A 21984-nucleotide genomic window follows, 5' to 3' on the forward strand; every position below is an offset into this window, starting at 1 on the left:
TATAAGTCACATCCTTAGTTTTTTCCTCAAATGAAAATGCTAATAATAATAATAATAATAATAAAATTTTCAGGTAAAACCACAGATATCCTGTCTGCCATCTACAGTATCTTTTCATTTTCAGGTGTAAAAGCAACTAAACTGAAAACAGTATTTACCACATACTGAAACAAAATTTTTATAACTGGTCAAAAGAAGTATTTTTCTGTGTTTATAGCACCTCTTATTTACCGTCGATATCACTAGAGTAGTTGCCTGCACTATCAGTACTAATATCACTGGTACCAGTATTCCATAGCATGCTACCAAGACATACAACCACAACTAGTGCAATCCTATGTAACGTTCATCTGACAATTGATTTTATACTTAGTCCTGAGATACACGCTGCTATGTTGCATGCACTTGTGTGTTGCCACATATTCCTGTTTTTAATCATTCACACGTACAAGCCGCACCTTTGAATCATCCTTTTTTTTTTTTTTTATGAAAACAGTATGTGGCTGATATGTGAGAGAATATTGTATTTATCTCTTTTTAATTTTTTAAATCTTTTCTTTTATCTGAATAATATAAACATATGCTTTTGCAACAAAGTATTAGCACATCTAAACACTGAGTTACAATCATGAAACTCTGAATGTATCATTGAGAATATACGTACCAAGAAGTTACATAAATGATTAGAATGTAAGGGAGAACATTGGCAATAAAAGGATTATTTTTCAGTGAATTTTAAATCCTCCTCTGGCAACCATATGAGTCAGTATTTAGTGTAGCATAAAGTTAAATAAGTTGTTTATGTTTTTCTGCTAAAAATTCTTTTGGAGATTTTGTAATTGGGTAACTACCATTATACTATGTGTGTGTCTAATCTGAGAATATTTAGCAAATGTTTCATTACTAAAGTTTATGGCTTAGCTTATATATAAACCCAAAATTATTTACAGATTATTTAACTACACAAATTATATTAAATGCTAAATAAATTTTAAAAATATTATTTTTAATTTATGTTATCCTAATATACAATAATCACAATTTCTTAATATCAAGGTAGGAATTTTCTAGCAGTTCTGAGAAATGTTTCTCTGATGGAGGCAAATCTACAGATTCTTATCATCATCTGTTTTACCATTAATGTTACCATCATTCTCATTGAAGGTAATATCTTCAGCTCTGTCCCTAACGTTGCTAATGCAATATTTTTTTTCAATCTAACGATCGTTTCTGGCCAAATGTCTAACCACGTTTTCATCCTGTCTATGATTGTTAGAACATCAACAGCCTTTAGGTTGTCATCTTTAATGACTGCTTTATCTGCAGACATCATGAATTCTATCGATTTTCACTGAAGGTTCTTTTTAATGTCTTAATAAGCAAAACACTGGTTGGCTGCACTAAAGGTCTAAGGCTGCCAGGAATCGCATTCTCAAATGACTTCATTTCTCTCTATCATTCATTCACATCTGTAAATAAGCTTGAAATGAATTTTACTCGAACAATAATAGTGCATTAAAAAGGGCTCTCTAAATCTTTTCTATACTTTACCCAACCATTCAAAGATGTTCGTAATCCATTCGTCTATCTTTTGACATAGGCATGTACTAATAGACCATTTAAGAACTTTTGTCTCTAACCAGTAAGGTTTCACATAAAATACCTTTACCTAAATTTTACCCTTAAAAATGAAAGGTTATCAACATGATCCATTCTCCATACAACAAAGAATTGCTAAGAATTTGTCCCCTCACATCTAATCTCTTTTACAAAAACTGTCTTTACACCATTCTGTCGCACAATGCAATTAGAAAGGAATCATATGATAATGGAGTCTTCTCTATATTCCCCATATGCGACATTTCAAAGTTGTATTGCTTTCAGAGTTGAACATTTCAGTTTTAGCATCTAAGATTATTGTCAGATTTTGGCCAAGCTCTGTCACCTGTAAGGTGCTCAAGGCTGTTGCCAACTACATTATATATTCTTTCTTCCATTCATATCTTCCACTCCTTGCCACGAGGAATTTCGTGGGTTTGGGCTGACTGTAAGCCTGACAAGTAAGCATTAGTCAACAACAACCAAATTGCTTCTGCTAAACTAATACTGCAGCCTCTTTTTATATGAGATAGTTGTACATAGTGCCACAAAGAATGTCTCAAAAGCATCTTTTTACTTATTTGCAGTATTAAAGCAAAAATTAAATTAAAATTACCCATGATTGAAATCAGGTCCTTTCAAATTCTGCATAATCATAGACTTGCTATGCTAATTCCCAAAATTCATTCTTTAAATTTGTCAAATTCTTGTTCTGCAAATCCAGTAGGTGTTCACTGTGATTAATGTATGAGCTCTATGGTAGACACGCAGTGCAAGATTTGAAGTATTTTAGCAGTTTCTGTTTTTGCTAAGCAGTTTTTACAGTGTTTAGAGGTGTAGTTTGTCACATTATCTTGTTAATGAAATCGTATAATAGGTAGATTGTTTTGATAATAAGACAAAGTCCATTTGCTTCTACCAATGATTAAGAGTTGAAAATGTATTTTTTGTTCTATTTTTCCATGAATTTTGCTCAGATTTCTTAGTTCTTTACCAGTAAAATACCTACAGCCAAGAATGTTACTTCCATTTAATGTGATCCTTTCTGGTAATGAAAAGTTCAGATTTGGATTTATGTGCTAACAGTATTTTAATCATTTGTGTTACTCTAGATCTGATCCTTAAATTTTCTAACAAACTCTAAGCATTTTATTGAGTTCATTGTATGTAATTGTTGTTTTCCAGATTTTCAAAATAATTCATTTTCACACAGTCTTCTTCAAACAGTCATTTTGGAAATTTTTCTGTTTACTAGATCTGTCAGTGTCTCATATTAATTTGCAGTTTTCCCATTCCTGGCTATTTATTCTAAGAAATATGATATTGTTATTACTTGATTTTCTTGGTTGTCATTTTCATCTTGTTTAAAAACTGAACAAAAATGTATTTAATTGCAGTTGTTGAGAATTTCATGTCTGTTGCAACTTTCACTCTTTTCAACCAGAATCTTTAAAAATCTTATTCTGCATCTGACCTGAATAGACATATAATGTCTTGATCATTTCAGTTATTTCAAAAATCGCTGTATTGAAAAATTAGGGAAGAAAAAATATTTGTTTTGAAACTGAAAAAAAAATCAGCTCTTCACAATTTGCTTCAGAAACTTAACAAAAAATATTAAATATAAAGTTATTTTAATCTTTAGACAAAACAAATAATAAAAATAAATGTTACTAGCAGAATGATCTGCTATTCAGAAAGTGGCATTGCCAGATATATTCTAGAAGGAATGAAATAAATTACTTATCTTTTTGTTTCCTATATTCTGACACTAGCTTTACTTTTATAATAATTGGATAGCATACCTAAATGTTCAGGCAAGGAAAATACACTGCAGATTGATCCCAAGGATCAGTAAGGGAATTAGTTGTTCTAGTACTTTCAAACAATGGTTATATAAACTAAGATTTTTGTTCATCCCATTTTTAGATAAACGTTGCCTTTGTGTCCTAAATTTGTGCAATATGTCCTGGTTTTTCAGTGCTATTCTTGAGATAAAATTATAGGTAATAAATTTTACTCCTTTTTTAGTATGCATGTCATAAAGAATTATTGTTTTCTGTTGTGCAGACTTTTGTGGCATAACTGGGTAACAATCAGAAGATATGTGTTACATCACATGTTTCCAAGCTCCAGAAAAAATGTAATAAGTCTCTACAATGGCTCTCAAATAAAATTTTGTTGATAATAATTTGCCACCATCTGGATTTGGCTGACCAGATCTCATTCATCTTCTAATCTCAATGGCCTTTTAAATAGAGGAAAATATAAAAGAATTTTTTTCTTTCCCAGAGTATACTATCATCATGCAATTAGTAGAATGTGCAAATGGAAAATTCCATGTTTTGAATCATGATGAGAGCATCACTGACTTTCTCGCATTTCTTGCTCCTAAAAACCCATAGTCTTAATAAACACTTCAGAAATTAACTCATGAATCACTGTTGGCCAATTTCTGCTAGAATGTTTGAAATATTCTTAGCAATGCTCTTTTCCACATTCTCCAGGCTTCTGTTTGCAGTAATATATGTATAAAGTTTAAATTCAATCATACGTAGTTAAAACCACTATGGATATGTAGTTTAAAGAGTATTTATTTAGCCACCAGGATGTTATTCTGTGTGAGAAAAAATTCCTGTGGATTATTTAATGCGCTGTTAACTTTCATCATCATTAGGTCAAGGACAGTGCATCGATTATCTGCTGCTTGTACTTTGCTGCTTTTCCTTGGCTACAAAAATGAAGTGTCTTTCAAGTGATTGGTGAAAAAATTATTGGTGCTTCAAAATTTTGTGTAACTTGTTCATTTCGGGCTTCAAAAATTATGAATACTAGATCCAAGACGAAGGCAACAAATATGCAAGAATCAACAACCACTATAGATGCTGCAAAATTTCAATTTCCTATTTTTGACGGATCAAAAAGTAACTTTCCTATTGACAAATACATTCTGTTTGAACAAAAGTGTAATGCTAAAAATATTCTAGATTAAGATAGACCTCTTATATTTTCCGAATGCTTAAGAGGAGAAGCCTTAGCATTTTATTTAAGAGACTGCTTAGAGAAAGATTAGGAAGTAATGAAAATCAGTTTCCAGATGTACTTTTGTGTCTATTACTTATGATAAATTGAATAACATTGACTTATATTTCTGCAACAAATTAAGATTTGCATCCAGTTTGAAGTTAAATGATGCTACGATAGTTGAGGCCCCTCAATCAGGGACTTCCGGAATCACAGAGGATGTTGCTCTCTATATGCTTTGCTCATACGGCCTCTTATTTTTTTGGGGGGGGGAGATGTAAAATATAAAAAAATACGATGGCTTTGCTCTATGCAAACACGCAACCTATAATTAACTTTCTGCAATTCGGGATTTTCCCCCTAGTCCAGTACCTTTTAGAATTTACTAGCCTATTACGTAACCGCTACTATAAATACTGTGTACGTGCCATTTTTCAGTCAGATTGCTTCCTAATATCACTGCTACAAGACTCTGCGCTGCCCTGTCCATCTTTTCTTCCTTTGTTAGAATTAGTTATGATGCATTTTTTTTTTTTTTTTTTTTGTTAAATGTTAATTCTTTGTTTTAAAAATATTAATATTTAGCCTTCTTTTTTGCAAAATATTTGAATGTATCTTAAATAAACGTTTGGAAATTTTTAAGTTAAAAAGAAAAGAACCTGTATGTATGTAAGATAAAAAGAAAAATATGAAGTTCGAAATTATAACTTTAATTCGGGTGTATCCCCTTCCTGTTTTAAAATCACTCATATATGAATCTAAAGTGCATCATCTGAAAATTAATGTGTCTTGTCTCTTGTGTAATCAAGCTGTAGTGCGACAGTACTCAACAGATCATACTGAAGGTATATTTTATAATAAATCTAGGGCTTTGCTGTTGCATAACCCCCTTTTCCTCCACATTGCTTGCTGCTGACAATGTATGCTTCTCACTGTACTTTATTTCATAGTTTCAAAATATGTAAAATATATACTATTGCTATGTGCATATCACACACATGATAAAAAGGTACGAATAAATGTTGTACCTCTGGAAGTGCTTTATCCAGCAATAATATTACATTCAATTCGGCCAAATCTGCCTGTGAATATCATCCTTGTATCTGTGCAGTCAACATTCATACATCATTATAGCTAATTTTACAACATTACGTGTATACAAGGTTTTCAGAACTGTGCATATAGGTCTAGAACATGATAAAAGGCAATAATCATGTAAAAATGTAAGGTCATATGCACATCCCTGATGAGCTACACAACAACAGAGACAGAAAGACACAAGGCATGTCACAAATACTTGTCATCTGCTAGACAAGGAAGAGTAGAACAGTAATGTTTGAAATGAAACTGATTATGCAGGTGTTCAAAGTTGTGGTCTTCAGATGCAATACACTCATTCCAATGATGATGTATTTGATCCAATCATGTTTTGACTAGGGAAGCATCTTTTGGGAAACTGGGAATGATACATTTCCCAAGCGGCTGCTTTGCTGCAATTAACTGCCAAGTAAACAAGGTACACATTCACCATTGAGTAGCGTTTCTTACTTCTGCATGCTGTCAGTTGCAGTCTCATACACACAAATAACACTTTCTGTTGTTTCATCATGGCCAGACTTCTTCCCGATGTTCAACACCCTTTTGCATCTCGGGGTTGAGCATGCGACCTATGTTCCTGTATGATTTGATTATTGCCTGTTATCCCATTCCGAACCTCCATGCACATTCCTGAACAATAGCTCTGAAAACTGTATAATACAGTGAGTTAGAAATTGGTGATGCAGTGCAGAATATGAATTAAAGAGTGAGACAACTTTAAGCATTAAACATGTTGGTTAGCAGTTGTCTCGGACAATTTAACATTATTTTATTCTTGAAAAACACAGCCTTAATATGAATTACAGAGTGTAATGTGCACAATATGTGTGCCCATTCCTGATCATGTTTGTACTTGTTTTAGATCTTTATAACAATTTCAGTGGAGGAAAGAGCAGAAGGTGAAGAGCATGTTTATATCAGAGACATGAGAGACAGAATACGGCATGTCCAAGATGAAAGCTGTGTTAAAAAATCAGTTTTAGTCCAATTTTATTCTGGTTCATTACTTTTAAGCTTTGATTTACAAATTTGAAATTAGTATTAACTGAAGCATTGAACAAGTATCTGCATCATACATGTTCTGTAAGAATCATGTGAGGAGCATTAATTTTGAAATGACACAGTTGAGTGAGATACATTGTTAAGCAGTTGCTGTTTTTTGGATGGGAAAGGGGAGTAACCAAATTAAAAGGAGAGTTAAGGGGCTATTGAAAATTGTTTTGATTTGTGTATTTTTTTATCTTACACCCTTCATGTATTGTGGTCTGATGCCTGCTAGGCATTCAAACTGACCATATTTCCAACTGACCCCTCCATGTATATGTGTATAATGAAACTTGGTAATTTTGTACTTAAAAAGTCTTGGTTATTTTGTACTTAAAAATCCTAATACATATATATATATACACACACACACTCATGTGGGAAAAATTAGAATTTGAAAATTATAAGAAGTATTCAACCAAAGATACTAATTATGTTGCTGAAGAATTATGCAAATATTCAGACTCAATTACTTAAGTGTACATGTGCATGTCTGCGAAGCTGTGATTGGGGAGGGGATTTTGGTGATATCTGTGCTCGTAGTCCTTGATGACATTTGCAACACTTCTCAGAGAGCTGGGTAAATTTGATAAAGTATCAGGTAAAATGAGTAATCACGAATATATTGGATGATGAAATGAAATGAAATATTGCATGTTGATTGGAGGCGGACCAGTGACAAGTGCAACTGATTGCAGAGCCCAGTGTTGTCTACAGTTTGTGGAAACAGTTTCAGGACACTGGATTCATATCAAAACGATGTGAGTAAGGTCAACCAAGATTCACAACGATGAATGAGGATCATTATTTGGTACATTTCAGTGTGGTGACACACAACTGTTATAGCTTTATGGCTCTTATGTGAGATGTATGCTGCCGCTAGAACCTGAGTTTCATTGTCTACAGTTGCTCGAAGTCTTCATGAGATAGGATTGTATGCAAGAAGACCCACTGTTTGTGTCCTGCTCACTACAGCACACAATAGAGCATGTTTAGCATGGACTAGACTTCAGTAAACTTCGTCCTTTTTATGAATGAGTCAAGATTAAACCTGGATACTTGATTCTCAGCATACCTATTCTGGAGAGAGCCTGGAACACAATCTTAACATTATCCCTCCCTCATCAGGGAAAAGGTCATTACGGTAGTGGAGGTATAATGGTTTGGGCAAGCATTAAGTTAAATGGCCACACACCCCCTGCATGTGCTTGACAAAGCTTCAGAGGCGCAGTTGGTTCTGGGTTCCTGTTAAAGGATAATAATGCTCATCCTCATGGGCTCAGGTGGTCAACAATTACCTGAAAAGTGAGGATATTCACTGCATGGATTGGCCAGCCAAATCTCCTGATTTTAACCCTACACAGCTTGTCTAGGATGCTTTTAGAATTATAATTTCATTTTGCCATCACCCTCTGAGAACCATCTCAAAACTTTCTTGCTGCAGGAGTGGGATCAACTGCCTTCTGTCAAGTATGCGGTCACACTGTGTGACCTATATGGCTGTGAGAGGGGACCATACCCCATATTAGACTCATTTCCTGTTTGATATCACAATGAAGATTTTAGACACCCATGCTTTGTTGATAATCACGATGAGCTTTACTGATAATCATGATTACATAAAATGACCTTTGAATGGTGCATCTCTTTTTCTGTTATGAATGTTTTATTCATACCATATTTCATTAAAATCTACTATTAATTTTTCATAAAATTTGACATAAGATGGAAATTTTCTTAATTTTGCACATGATTATATATACAGTTCAAAGTCCAAGATCCGTTCTCATAGGTATTTGGGCGACTCTGGAATTTTAGATCATCAGTTTAAATTTAATAAGATTACGTGTAGAAATTTGAAAATAAAAAATGTGAAATGTTGTTTAAAAAATAATGAAGCGATAAGGGAATCAAAATTTACATCAAAACAACAACAGCAATAAATAAATAAATAAATAAAATGTTGATATTTGTTTGTTTCATTAAACATTTCTTCATTGTAATTAGTTTGCACAGTTTCACATTTTTCTTTAAAACTGAAGTAAATTTTCATAATTTGAAATTAGCAAAGATATAAAGAAGCCACTATTCTATTCCTTCCAGAGTTATGCTGCACAAATAATATGACCTGAATGAAATTTAAATATGAGTGGAATGTGAAATGGCTATATTTTTTGCTAATATCCTTTGGTTGACTAAGGGATTTACAGTTTTTGAGGAAAGAGTAAAAGAGATATGTTATCCTGTAGTAAAACTTTAATTTTGATAAGATAAGAGTAATAATAATAAACTGAACAATATAAATAGCTGAATGAGAAAGGCAGAATTGTGGCTGAACTTAGGTTAATCGAGATCTAGTTCTTTCTCCCTTTTTTTTGTGGCAACAAATGAAATGTATGTGTAAAAAGTATGTGACATACTACTCCTAACATCGTTTTTTTTTTTTTTTTTTTTTTTTTTTTTTTTTTTTTTGATTTCACTTACTGCATCTAGGAATAATAAGATAGACAAATGGAGAATCCCTCCTCCACACACAATCACTTAAGAGCTGAAAATGATAATGTGGCTTGTTAGCCAGCAGGCAAAATAATATGCAGGATCATTCATTACTGCCATGGATAATGATTTTAGACAAAAGAAATATCTCTGAGTATCATATTCTTCATTCCAAAAATGTAGGAGAAAATAGATATTAAAAAAAGAAAATCTGGCATGATCAGTACATTACTTTCCATTTCAAGTAAATGTAATTGGACTTTAAGTAAACTTTCATTCATTGTTGGTTGCCTGTAAATAAATTCTAATTCTTATGTAAACTTTCTGGCTCAATATTAATTATAAACTCTATTCATTTTTTATTATTCTTTTCTCCAATTCAATGGAAAATGATAATTATATGTGCTCATGTACAAATCTGTTCTCATGCTTTGATTTGAAAATATCGTATAATCAATATATGATTTGAAAATATCTTTTATCATCTGCTCATGTAGTCTTTTGGTTTCACAAAGCAATGACTTATCAATCATAAAATTTTTAAAACCAGCATTTCTTTAGAATTCCAATTAGAGTGCTAGGTGTTGCCATACATTTTTTCAGTCTTTTCTTAGTTTATGATATCAGTGTTTTGTTTTCATAATAAGATGACCATCTTTTTTTATTTATCATTTAAGGTGTTTCGGACCAGTATTCCAGAGGTCCGTGGTTCGATTCCCGGCGAAGGCGGTTGCTAATTTTTCATCTCTCCGACCTCCAAAAAAATCCTAATGTCTCTACAGTGGCGCCCAAACTAAAAGGGTGTTGGATGAGGATTCTCCGCACCCAGGCTTTGTCGATTAGTTCCCCTAAAAATCCCACTCACCCTTTAAAAAGAAGGGTATATAAGGTGTTTCCCACCTTCTTAGCATTCCTTCGTGGTGTAGTGGTCTGCACGCTGGGCACGTATTTCAGAGGTCCGTGGTTCGATTCCCGGCGAAGGCATTGCTCATTTTTCATATCTCCTGTTTCCAAAAGTACATAATATCTCTACAATCATTTTAACTTCATTTATTAAACATCACTTTCTATGCACTTATACCACATACAATTTAACAACAAAATTACAAAATCATTATAATCATATCTGTAGAATTCCGAATAAAATATTAATAGTTGACATACATTTTTTATGTTCACTATATTGTTTAAATTTCCTATGTTATTTCTTTAAAAAATAATACATAGTGATAATATTGATGGTAGCATCATTTTATTTGAAAAGTGATTCAACACAAAAATTGAAAAAGAAAGGGCTGATACATTTAACTGCTTTATAAACAAGAGCTGAATGGGAATTTAGAAAGCTTAAATATAGAAAATAGAAATTTTTGTAAATTTGATATAGGAGTTATTGGGGATGAAAATTATCCCTTACAGACAGACATAAGTGTAAAAATAGCAAAAAGGTGTTATGGGAATCCTAATGCATGATTATTTACTGAAAAGTTGGTATCAAATTTGGGGGCTGAAAACATTACCTCCTTTTCTTGTGTATTGATAGGAGGAGAAAATTCTTTTGGAAGATCTGAATAATAGATCATTCCTGTTGTTGGACATCTGTATTTCAGACTTTTTACTATATGTACACCCACATACACATGTACATGCATATATAAGCAGTGATTTCTTAAGGTGTATTTATTACATTGCATGCTGAGACAGAAATGTGTTATTTCACCAAACAAACAGGCAAAGGAAATGTCTTTAGGATAAGTGCACTCTTCAGCCACTTATTTGGAAAAATCAAAGGTCGTAGCATGATTAGCTGAAATAATCATGGCTAATACTTTTCAACTGCGAAGAAGTTGTGTACATGATGTTTTTAGAAATGAGTGCGCACAATAGTGCTGTTTCTCACTGAAGACTTTGTGTAGAGCCAACGACAAATAAGAAGTGTAGAAAACTAATCAGAGGTATTATTTTCATTTATTGTAGTTCTATTTCACATCAGGTGAACACAAGTTTTCCTTTAGAGTTTTGAAAGGAAAATTTGGTATTTTGTAGTAGAGTAGTATCTCCTTGGTAGTATGGAATTAACAATCCAGGTGTTGCACCCTGCTATTTCATGTACTTGGCCAAATATCTCCGTGGGCAATGATTTTCTAATTGAATAAACGCAAGAAATGGTTCTGCAGTGGCTTAATGACCAAGGAGGATCATTCTGTAATCAGGAAAGCAAATGTTTAGTTGTATATAGAGAGAGACAAGTGTTTACACCGACTGAGTGGTTATGTTGAAAAATAGTGTGAAGTTTCTTAACATAGTATGTATAATCTAATATAACTTAAATTTTGAATTTTCCTCATGTAAACATATTTAATTTTCAAGTAGTAAATTATTAGGAATATTGAAAGATACTTGCAATAACTTCTAATGGGTTTTAAAAATTATGTAATTGCAAATTAATGGCAAATGAGGATACTGAAGTATATGCACTTATTTTCAGAACATTCAGATTATAAAAAATTCTTTAAATTATGCTGCTAAGTATTTAGGAGGTTTATTTTAAAATCGGTTTATTGGTAGGTGCATGCTTAAAAAATTCTTAATTTTGTTTTTGAAATATGGTTTTTAAAAATTTGATTTTTAATTGATTTTTTATGAAAATTTTGAAATTTGAATTTTTATGCATCTGCTAAAAATACAAATAAAATGTTTTATGAAGATAGGTGTTAAAATAATTTTTGAAAGTTAATTTAACATTTTTTTGGTTACTGCTCATTATGTGTTCATGTTCATAAACTAAATTATCATTTTGAATAATCAGCTTATTTTGCATAAAATTACCACTCATTTATTTTTAGCTGTATTTCATATTATTAAAAACTTTTGTTAAAACATTTCTTTCAGGTCCCAAACCTACTGTTGATTGCAGCTTTGTTACAGAATTTGATGACCATATTTTCGTGGCAGTAGATGCTGAAGCATTTTTCTTTTTGCATGATCTTATCACATCATACATAAAAGAAAAAGAAAGTATGTATATTTTGATAATAATTACACTATTTTTCTTCATTTATTTTTTTTATATTTCATATTTTAGTTTGTTAAATTCTTTGCCATGTTTAATATCTTTTAAAAAAGTCATGGGGAAGGGGAATGTGCAGAGCATTTTAAGTTATGTAATTTTATGTTCCTGATTTCATTTTGATATAATATTCAGAATCACATTCATTTGATATATTTTATTCAGGATTGTTATTTTTAACTTCTTTGCTACTGTCAAGTTTCTCTTTTACATTTCTTATTCATTTGTTGTTCTATTTTCATTCTTAATGCATACCTATCCTTCTTTTGAAAAGATACACAAAGAAGGACACATCCACTTCTATTGAATTTGTGAGATGTGTTGGCCATAGCAGAGTACTAAAGTAGTTTTCATGTTCTAGAGTAACTATTTAACAGTGTAGCATGTATGATGTGATATCCGAAGATTTATTTAGATATAGTTATGGGATTCACACATAAACTTTGCTGAAGGAATCCTGCTTTACCTAGTGAAAGGACAGTGAATAGGTTTTTCACCTTTGATTGAAAATGATTTCCATATGGCAAATTATAATTTTCTGTTGAGCTATTTTTACTTATTGTAGATGAAATCAGTGATAAGAGCTTAGAATATTTTAAAGTTTTGGTTAGTTGAGATGATATGAGATCACAAACATGAGGGATTCCAATGACCCCATCAAGTATATGAACAAGTGAGAAAAATATATGGTGCTCACGGCTGTGAGTGATTATACTTCCTTAGCAAACACTTTGTGTGGTATGAAATCTTATTATAGTTATGTGAGCTTTAAACAGATTAACGTTTTGGTGAGTTTAGGAAAGGTGAGGTCACCAATATGAGGGATTGCATTGGCTTACCTTGCAAATGAACAATAAGGAAGATATCTGCTATTTTAGTCTATAAGTGATAATATAGCTCCATCAAAACCTTATCTTGACAGCTGAGGTCTCTTACATAGCTAGTATCTCTATTATAGTGAGATGTTACGTGCAACCTTGCATCATCATTTCTAGCTAACCATTTCTTTGATCATGGCTGACTGATGTGCAAGCACATGTGATTATATTTGTGCCAAAAATGTTATTGACTGAGTTGTTGGCATCAAAAATGTTAAGTTGGATGCTGTTGGATAAGAAGTTGGTGTCCATTGTCCTTTTAACCTTTTCGCGACGGCGCACCTTTGTTTAAGACGCTCGTGCGGGACGGAAGGGAATCGAAAGCAGTCACCATACAGGACGGAAGTTTTGCATCGCTAAGCCTAATTTTATAAAAAAAAAAAAAATCAGAAAAAATTAGTTTCGCTTCTAGCATCATAATTTTTTGTATCTTTTTAGATTATTACTTGAGCTCTTATATATGTTAAAATTAGCACTTAATAAGATTTTTTTTCTTTATTTTACATGAAAATATACTTAAAAAATTGCTTATCCTGTAAAATAATTTTTGGAAGCGCTATTCAAATTATTCCAAAGTTTTAATTGATAAAATCCATCAATAAAGTTTTAAATTAATGAAACAACGCAATAAAGACTATTAACAGAAAGAAATAACAAAATGTAAAATAAAGACTGTGGTAAATCTCGAAGCACGGAGAAGTATCACTTTCTAACTCTTAGAAAAAGTATCACTGTCTAACTCTTTAGAAAATGAATCATCACTCTCATCTGCATTAATAAATGGTTCATTGACCATACGAGGGTATTCTCCCTCTGATAAGTAGCGCCTTCTCGCCATAATAAACTGGAGGTGAAGCTTTCCGAAATAAAAAGAGAACCGGAAATATATCTGAAGGGCAATGCAAAAACGTAACAATACTCCACATACTAACCCTAGAAGCCCATACATAGTAAAGGAAAAAATATAATAAAAAAGGAATTGGATATAAATCAGACACGCAAATGTTTTCGTTAGCACGCAGCAATTTAAAGAGCTCACCTCCGTTTACACTTTCCCTCCCCCCCACCCTCGCAAGAGCTGATGAGTAAAATACCAAAGCAGAATATATCAAACTCAAGGTCAGGAACTTAAAACTGTGTTCATTTCAAAAGTAATGGACATAGGATGCCATCTGGTGGCCTTTGGAAAAACGTTCCAGCTTAAAATGCATATACGCATCACCCGTCCTCTGAATGCAACCTCTAGCGATGCATGGATGGGACGCCCGGCTGTAAGAGACGTTCTTAGGGAATGCGTATATGGGACACCCGTCCTGAAAGGGTTAAGGTGAATTTTTGTCTTGCAGTTCCACACTGAAAAGTAGATTCTGATATGCATCATGTGGTATATAATCCATTGAATCCCACTGACTGTGACTTATGCACACTTCTAGGACTTTGAACAGCCTGTGATGCATTAGCGAAGAGTTGAAGCATGTGGTGGAACCTAAATATCAGAGTATTTCAGGCATGTGACTACATGTGAGATACAGTATCTGAGCTGTTGCAGACATGGTATACAAACGTATGCAGTTTGTCACCAACTGAAACATTTAGGTCATGGGTCATGGAACAACTATCTTGCTAGACACTATCATTTGATGTTGCAGGTGGTCTTTGATATTGTATTGTTGTATTTCAACTGCTATATTTACCATACCTACATAAGACCATGTAAGTAGCAGTCATTGCTGCCATTGGTATCTTTGCAACACAAGCAATCAAACTTCAATAAACTGAACCTGAAAAAGAAAGCATTTTTTAGTAATCTAAAATTTGAATTAGTGAAATTTCTGATATACTGTGCTACTAAGAATTCTATGTATATATATGCAGATGTATTTAACTAAGAAGATGGGAATTATTTTGTACATAATGTGATAATTATTTTAATGCAGTAAAATTTTAGTAGAAAATTGTGTGTATAGTAACAAGAATCATATGGTTGTGGTGGAGAGTTAGATACTGTGTATCCACTTGAAAGTGATAATGAAAATTAAATGTTTTCTTTGTATTTTATTATATGACTTTTTCTTTCAGTGGCAAGCATTATAAAAACAATGTTTTAAAGATGTTATCTTTTTAATTTCTTAAAATATACTCATGTTTTAAAATAAAGAATAAAAGGGAATAATGCTTAACAGCTGAGTTTTATGTTTTGAATTGCATTTTAAAAATTAATTATAGTTTTCAGTAAATCACATTTTTAAATATGATGAAAGAGTACAATTGCTTATATGATCCCAAAATCAATCATGCCAATTACATTATATTTAAGAACTGTACAAAAAATTTGGGATCAAAAAGATAATTTTTTATGTAATATATGTTCTCATAATGTAATTATCATCAGTTATTGTGAGAGCAAGCATTAAATGTTCTTAATTATCTCCCTGATTTGTGATATTTGGCTCTTGTGGACTGTTCCATTGTACTAAAGTCAAATCTCTCTATGAAAGGCAACATTTCAGAAACCCAGAAAAATGTAATGAAGAAATTAGAGGTTGTTTCAGAATTTTACTTCTGTGAAGGCATCCTACAATTGTCTTGAGCATCCCAAGTGGTATGCATAACACTTGAAAATATATTTGGAAAAATAAATATGAGGATATTTTCCCCAGATATCTATTTTTTAACAAATTAAATTGGAAATCGTTTTAACATTTTATGGATTACAGTATTAAATTAGTTTCCAATAGTCATTATTGCTGTTTTTTTTAAACAAAAAAAAAAAAGTGTGATTTTTTTTATATCTGAAACATGCTTTCTGAATAAATGAGGGTTTGGGAAGAAGAATCTGATGTGCATTAAGTGAAGAAATCTATAGTTTTAAATTTAATATTTGATTTTAAGAACTCTAGTTTTAAATTTAATATTTGAAACAAGTTATATCTACTTCTAATTTAATTGTGCATTTATATATTGCCAAGTTCTGTTTCTAAAGTTATTATGCATTATTAACACACAAGTAGCTCACATTTTTTATCAAGTTGAAAATTAAATAACTACACCAAATGCATTCAGAAGTTATCCATGTAAAAACTTATACATTATGATCACGTTTCACGATTAACTTTTATAATAAGTTGGGAGAGCATCAACTTAATCACCTATCAAGAGTCAACATATCCATTTTCACGTGAAGAACTCAAGAATGACAAGTTCCAATTGATATACAGTAGGATTTAATGAAGAAACTATTTACTATATGTACATTATTCAAACACGAAATTTACACGTAGTATAAAATTACCCATCATAAGGCCAAGATTGAATACTTCAAGAACAATATTGTAATTGCTGATTACCACCATGCAGCCAAAAAAACTCATTTCAAGCGTCACTCTCAAGCTAAACTAAAAGAGTTATTACATTCTTTTTCTGCCGCCCGTCACGTGACCTAGTCAGCGACAGACAATAAAAAATTACTTCATTGGAGTAGAAATAATTTCAACAACCCATGTTTAGAGCATTCTGCATACTTTTTAGTACATTTTTAAGATATTCTTCTCATATATGGCCATAGCATATTATCTGGCTATTAGAAAATTTGTGGCTTAGTTCCTGTAAATGATGTAGTTTGTTTTCTATTTTCTGCTCTTCTGAACAAACTTTTCCAAGTTGATAGTCTATACAAATTCATAAAGAGCAAACAGTCTGCAGTGTTCCCCAAGTATTCTGAATGAAAGCAAAAATTTTTTATATCTATGCATTAGCTACATGTGAAAAACCGTTGAACTTCCTGTAGCATTGTTATCTGCTTTCATTTAATGAGGGATGGCTAATTAAGCTGAAGAAGTTTGGTATAAAATTCTGATGTACAAAAGATTATTTTATTAATGCTAGTGAGCAATATTAATGTTATTTCAGTTCCATGAAAGGTCCATAAAGGTTGGGTGTCTTATTCATATTAAGTCAGATATGGCAGCTATTAACAGACTCTGATTTTTAATTCTGTTATTTTGTAATATTGTTGTTATTTTAATTTCTGTAAAGCACTTATCTTTTAAATATTTGCAGCTGTAAGTACATTTGGAAAATCACATTCACCAGATAGTGACCGCAAACTTAAAATGGCTGATCCTACTGAGGCCTTGCAGAAAGACTGGAGGAACTATCAGTGTCATACTTGGCATTTAGAACCAACAGTCAGGTAGTTTCTTTCATCATAATTGCATATTATTTGACTTCATTTCTGTAATGGAACATTTCTGTACTGTAGTTGGCTTTTTATAATCTCTTGAAAATCTAGGTGCTAGCTATTATGGCTAAATATTTTTCTTGTACCCCTTTGATATTAAAAGAAAATATTTTTATTAGGTTATTGTCTTGGGCTGGTAAAGGAATAGAACCTTATGGCGTAGATTATATTCTGCAAAAGTTGGGTTTTGCTCATGCTAGAGTCACCATTCCTAAATGGATGCAAAGGGGATGCATGGATCCACTGGATAAAATTTTAGCTGTAGTTATGGAAAAAATGATTGCTGCTGTGAAAGATGATAAAGATGATAACGCTGCTTGTTCAAAGAAGTAATTGTGCCATATTATCATTGTTTAAAGAGATTTCCAAAGCAAGATACTAGTTCTTGTCGTGATGTATAGAGATGTGATACTGCTCTTTGTTAAAGTTAATTTATGTTCATGTCTTTGAACGTTGAGTTTTTTTGTTTGCTCTGGTAATATAAGCTGCAATTGTTATTTGTCTGAATTAGAGTTTGTGTACATAAGGTATTAAATATTTATGAACTGTGATGGAGGATTAAATTTTAATATATTTCTTTAAATTTAATACACTGTGTTAATCGTGAAAGTCTGCTTATTGTAACATAATTTATGATGATTTTGATGAAGGATGTTTAGAAATAAAATGTTTCAAATGTGTACAAGATTAAATCAAATGCCTTTAAAATATTTTTTATTAAATTAATCATTAATTTATTGTGTAGAGAATGATTTTAAGTATTTTTACCTATTCGGGAATAACGGATCATAAAGTGAATTTTTATAATCTCTTATGATTGTAAACTGAGATTTGTAAATCTGAGTTTATATAATTTTCTGTTTGATTTTGTAAATTTAGCTCTTCATAGTGTAGTTCAAAATATAAAAACAATTTTTTAAGTTAGATATATTGCTGATATTGAAAAAGCCATAAAATCGGAAGAATCTCGTATAAATGCGAATATATGCTGTATAAAATGCTGTGATGTTAATTTTTTGTGTCCAAAATTACAATTTGCAAAATGTTAAAAACATTGACGAGTAAGATGTTATAAATTCCTGTGACTCTTATCAGTGCATATACCTTAATAACTGTGTGCTAGTATTCTAAAATTCAGGAATTAAACAATGTCAGGAAGGGAATCTTCTAATGCTCTGTAATATGTTTCATATTTTATTTTTTGTTTATTCATTCTTTCCCTCTCCACTATGAGAAAGACAGGAAAAGTATGCTTAGCATATTTCTTGTGAATTATGTTTTATTTCAAATAAGGTGTAAAATGATGCATTTTGTTGGCTTTTATAATATCCAAAGGCTTTCAAAGCTTTTGAAATTGCTCTGTTTCTCAAGTATTTTTAATAGAGCTAATGTGCAACTGAATGCACCTAGTCTTGCAAAATCAAAATGTTTTTTTATTATAGTAATTATTATCTGAAATATATTTACATTATTTTTATTGCAGCATAAAAATCTATTTGCTGTTTTTTCTTTTGTGATTTTGTAAGTCATGAAATGAAGTAAAATATTAAACACTTAGGTATAGTGGATTAAAGAAAAGGGGAGGGACAGTTGTGATTATACCTGACCAGTTAACAAAATTCAGCTTGAGTCTTTCATGTTCCAAAAAAAGCAGTTTGCGATATGTATTAGATTTATGCTGAACATTACTTTTAAATACAGTCAAAAGTCTTTAATCTGGACTCGTTGGGACTTCGGCGATTCCGGATTATAGATCATCAGTTTAAATGTGGTAAGATGGCATTTAGAAATTATAAAATTAAAAATATGAAACCGTAATTTATGAAATAAAGAGCAATTATGATCTAAAGGGTATCAAAATTTACAAAAAAAAAAGGGCTTAATATTTATTTGTTTACTTTATTAAACATTTCTTTCAACGCGCGCATGCGTAAAGCATACATTATGCATAGTCGAAATTAGAAAATTGCAACCAGAAAACTATTTGATGTGTATTCGTGATATTTATAATGACGAGGAATTTGATTTAAATCATATCAAAGATGGAGTACATCAAGATGAAATACTACATTTAGTAAGAAATTATAAGCTGACCACATAGCAGTGTGAAATTGGCTTGATAAACAGATTTTGGAATGGTTAGAGAAACAAAGGATATGCCTTTATCCATTTTTTGTAGCAATTCCACTTTTTGTTTGATGGACATCGAAACGTGCTTTCGCTTTGTAAATCCTTTGGCAGCTCCAGAATTGGAAATTCTTTTTGACATAATTGAAAGTTCAAGCTTACTTTTATAAAATTGCTCTAACAGTCTGCAAAAAATAATAAGCCGGATAAATTCCTCGTCATTATAAATATCACGAATACACATCAAATAGTTTTCTGGTTGCAATTTTCTAATTTCAACTATGCATAATGTATGCTTTACGCATGCGCGTGTTGAAAGAAATGTTTAATAAAGTAAACAAATAAATATTAAGCCCTTTTTTTTTGTAAATTTTGATAGCCTTTAGATCATAGTTGCTCTTTATTTCATAAATTACGGTTTCATATTTTTAATTTTCTAATTTAATAGAAGATTAAGGAACAAGGCAATCTGCAACATTAACTGAAATAGATTTAGCTTATACCGTCCATTGTACATTAAACGCACATGCATAAACATACTATGCTATACATGTGTAAAGGTACTATACATGCATAAAGATACATACTATACATGCGTAAAGGTATGTGCATCGCATGCACAGAAAGTTTGTAGCTTTGAGGTCCGGATTATAGATCATTCCAGATTATATATGTCCGGATTAAAGACTTTTGACTCTATATATTTTTACCTCTGAAAAAACACACTGATTTTTTTTCATTTTTTCATTGTTTTTATTTCAGCTCTATGGCTCAAATTATGTTTAAATACCAGGTTTTGTAAAACTTTCTTCAGCTATTCAACTTTTCTCGCATATTTTGCTGTTCCCTGGAAAAGTGAGATACATTCAGTGTCTGGTTTTATTAACGACTTAATAAAAGGTTGTAGTAATAAACAGAATGTTCTGTTAATTCTGCAATTCAGTTATATAAAAACCTGAGCTGCTCTTATTTGAGGCTTATTTACTCACCGGCTGAATTACGGTTTCACTCAGAAATTGAGAAGTACTGGTGCCCAGCTTTGGTAACCTCTGGCTGAATTATAGCCCTATGTAAATACAAAAGATTTGTATGACAATGTGTGATAATTTTCACTCATTTCTGAAATCTGAGCTAATTTAGCATAACCATAACAAGGGTTTAATAACTCCTTAAAATAATTTAGGTAATGCTAGCAGATTATTGAAGCCTTAATTCTTCCAGCAATTAAAAGTTTTCTTTGGGAAAATAATTATGCTTAAATTATTTAATAAGGAAAAAAAATAACAAATAAAAAACTGAAAGCTTTCAGATTTTACATTACACCCAAAGGAACTTTTTAACCTTTTGTGTGTTACTTTTATTAACACACAAAAGGTTAAAAAGTCCCTTTGTTAAATGTTCTTTGCACTAAAACCCTAGAATTCAATTCAACAGCAATATCACAAAATAATTTTAAAATGACTATATCCTTAGAATTTCCGATACACGATCTCACATGCTGGAGATAAAAATGTTTTTTTTTTTTTTTCCCCCCATAAAGTTTTGCCACTGCTCGCTTTGAAATTGTTGAATTTATTTATAAAAAATTTGTTGGAAGTGTTACAAAATATGAAACCGATAGTAAAACAAATTTCAAATTCGAAATTAGGGCTTCCAGATGCCCATATTCGAAGGAAGATTACGTTATTCAAAATTTGATGGCTCTAGGTACCATTGTTTTATCACAGTGCAAGAAACATACATTCATTAATGCAGATTCTTCATTATTAAATTTCTTTAAATATAAGACAGGGTGATAATATTTGGTGGCAACAATTTGAAAAGGGAACCAACCTTTAAAGTTTTCAATGCAAAATACCAAAACAAAATTAATACCCCTTCTGGACTAATACCCTTTGGGCTAAAAATTATATTACCTTGTATCTCTGCATGGACTGATTTCAAACTGATTTCAGATGCATGCCTTTATTTTAATGTAAATGTCACTCTCTGTAGAGTTCTAAGTATTATTGTAGCTCTGGTCTTATATTATTGTAGCTCTGGTTACACTTTTTTACTTTGTATTAAATGTTTGAATTCATTTTTAAGTTATTTGTATAGTTTGTTTTATATGTGAAATAAATATTTTAAATGTTTTAAATGTTGTATTGTATAATTTTAAAACTTATAATTTAAAACTTGTGTTTATTCTTTGACTTACACAACAAGCTCGGAATTGGGGACCAGTAACAAGTCTTTGGATACTTTTTGGGCTATAAGCTCTTCTGTATAGTTTCAAGGAATTTCTTTCCTTTTATATTAGTAGATGGCATAAAGTGTTACATAAGCATTGGAAATTTAAATAGTTCATATATTTGCTTTACTGTACCCTACATTTATTCCTTAAGAAACCAGTATAATGGATTTTC

General features: G+C 31.5%; 1 protein-coding gene across 4 annotated transcripts in view; it reads left to right on the plus strand.

The window, feature by feature from the left end:
- tweek (transmembrane protein KIAA1109 homolog tweek) overlaps window positions 1-21716 on the plus strand; it is a 421377-nt gene extending 399661 nt beyond the window's left edge. For all 4 annotated transcript variants that reach the window (XM_085807390.1, XM_085807392.1, XM_085807389.1 and 1 more), the window contains 3 exons: window positions 12154-12279; window positions 17269-17401; window positions 17569-21716. In XM_085807390.1, coding sequence (XP_085663516.1) covers window positions 12154-12279; window positions 17269-17401; window positions 17569-17782 — 473 coding nt within the window. In that variant the 3' untranslated portion in view covers window positions 17783-21716. The remainder of the gene's footprint in view (window positions 1-12153; window positions 12280-17268; window positions 17402-17568) is intronic.
- Window positions 21717-21984: the final 268 nt, after the last annotated feature.

The sequence above is a fragment of the Stegodyphus dumicola genome, chromosome X1 (assembly GCF_044657685.1).
Source record: "Stegodyphus dumicola isolate Sdum_Otavi_A_Nest chromosome X1, ASM4465768v1".
Taxonomy (NCBI): Eukaryota; Metazoa; Arthropoda; class Arachnida; order Araneae; family Eresidae; genus Stegodyphus; species Stegodyphus dumicola.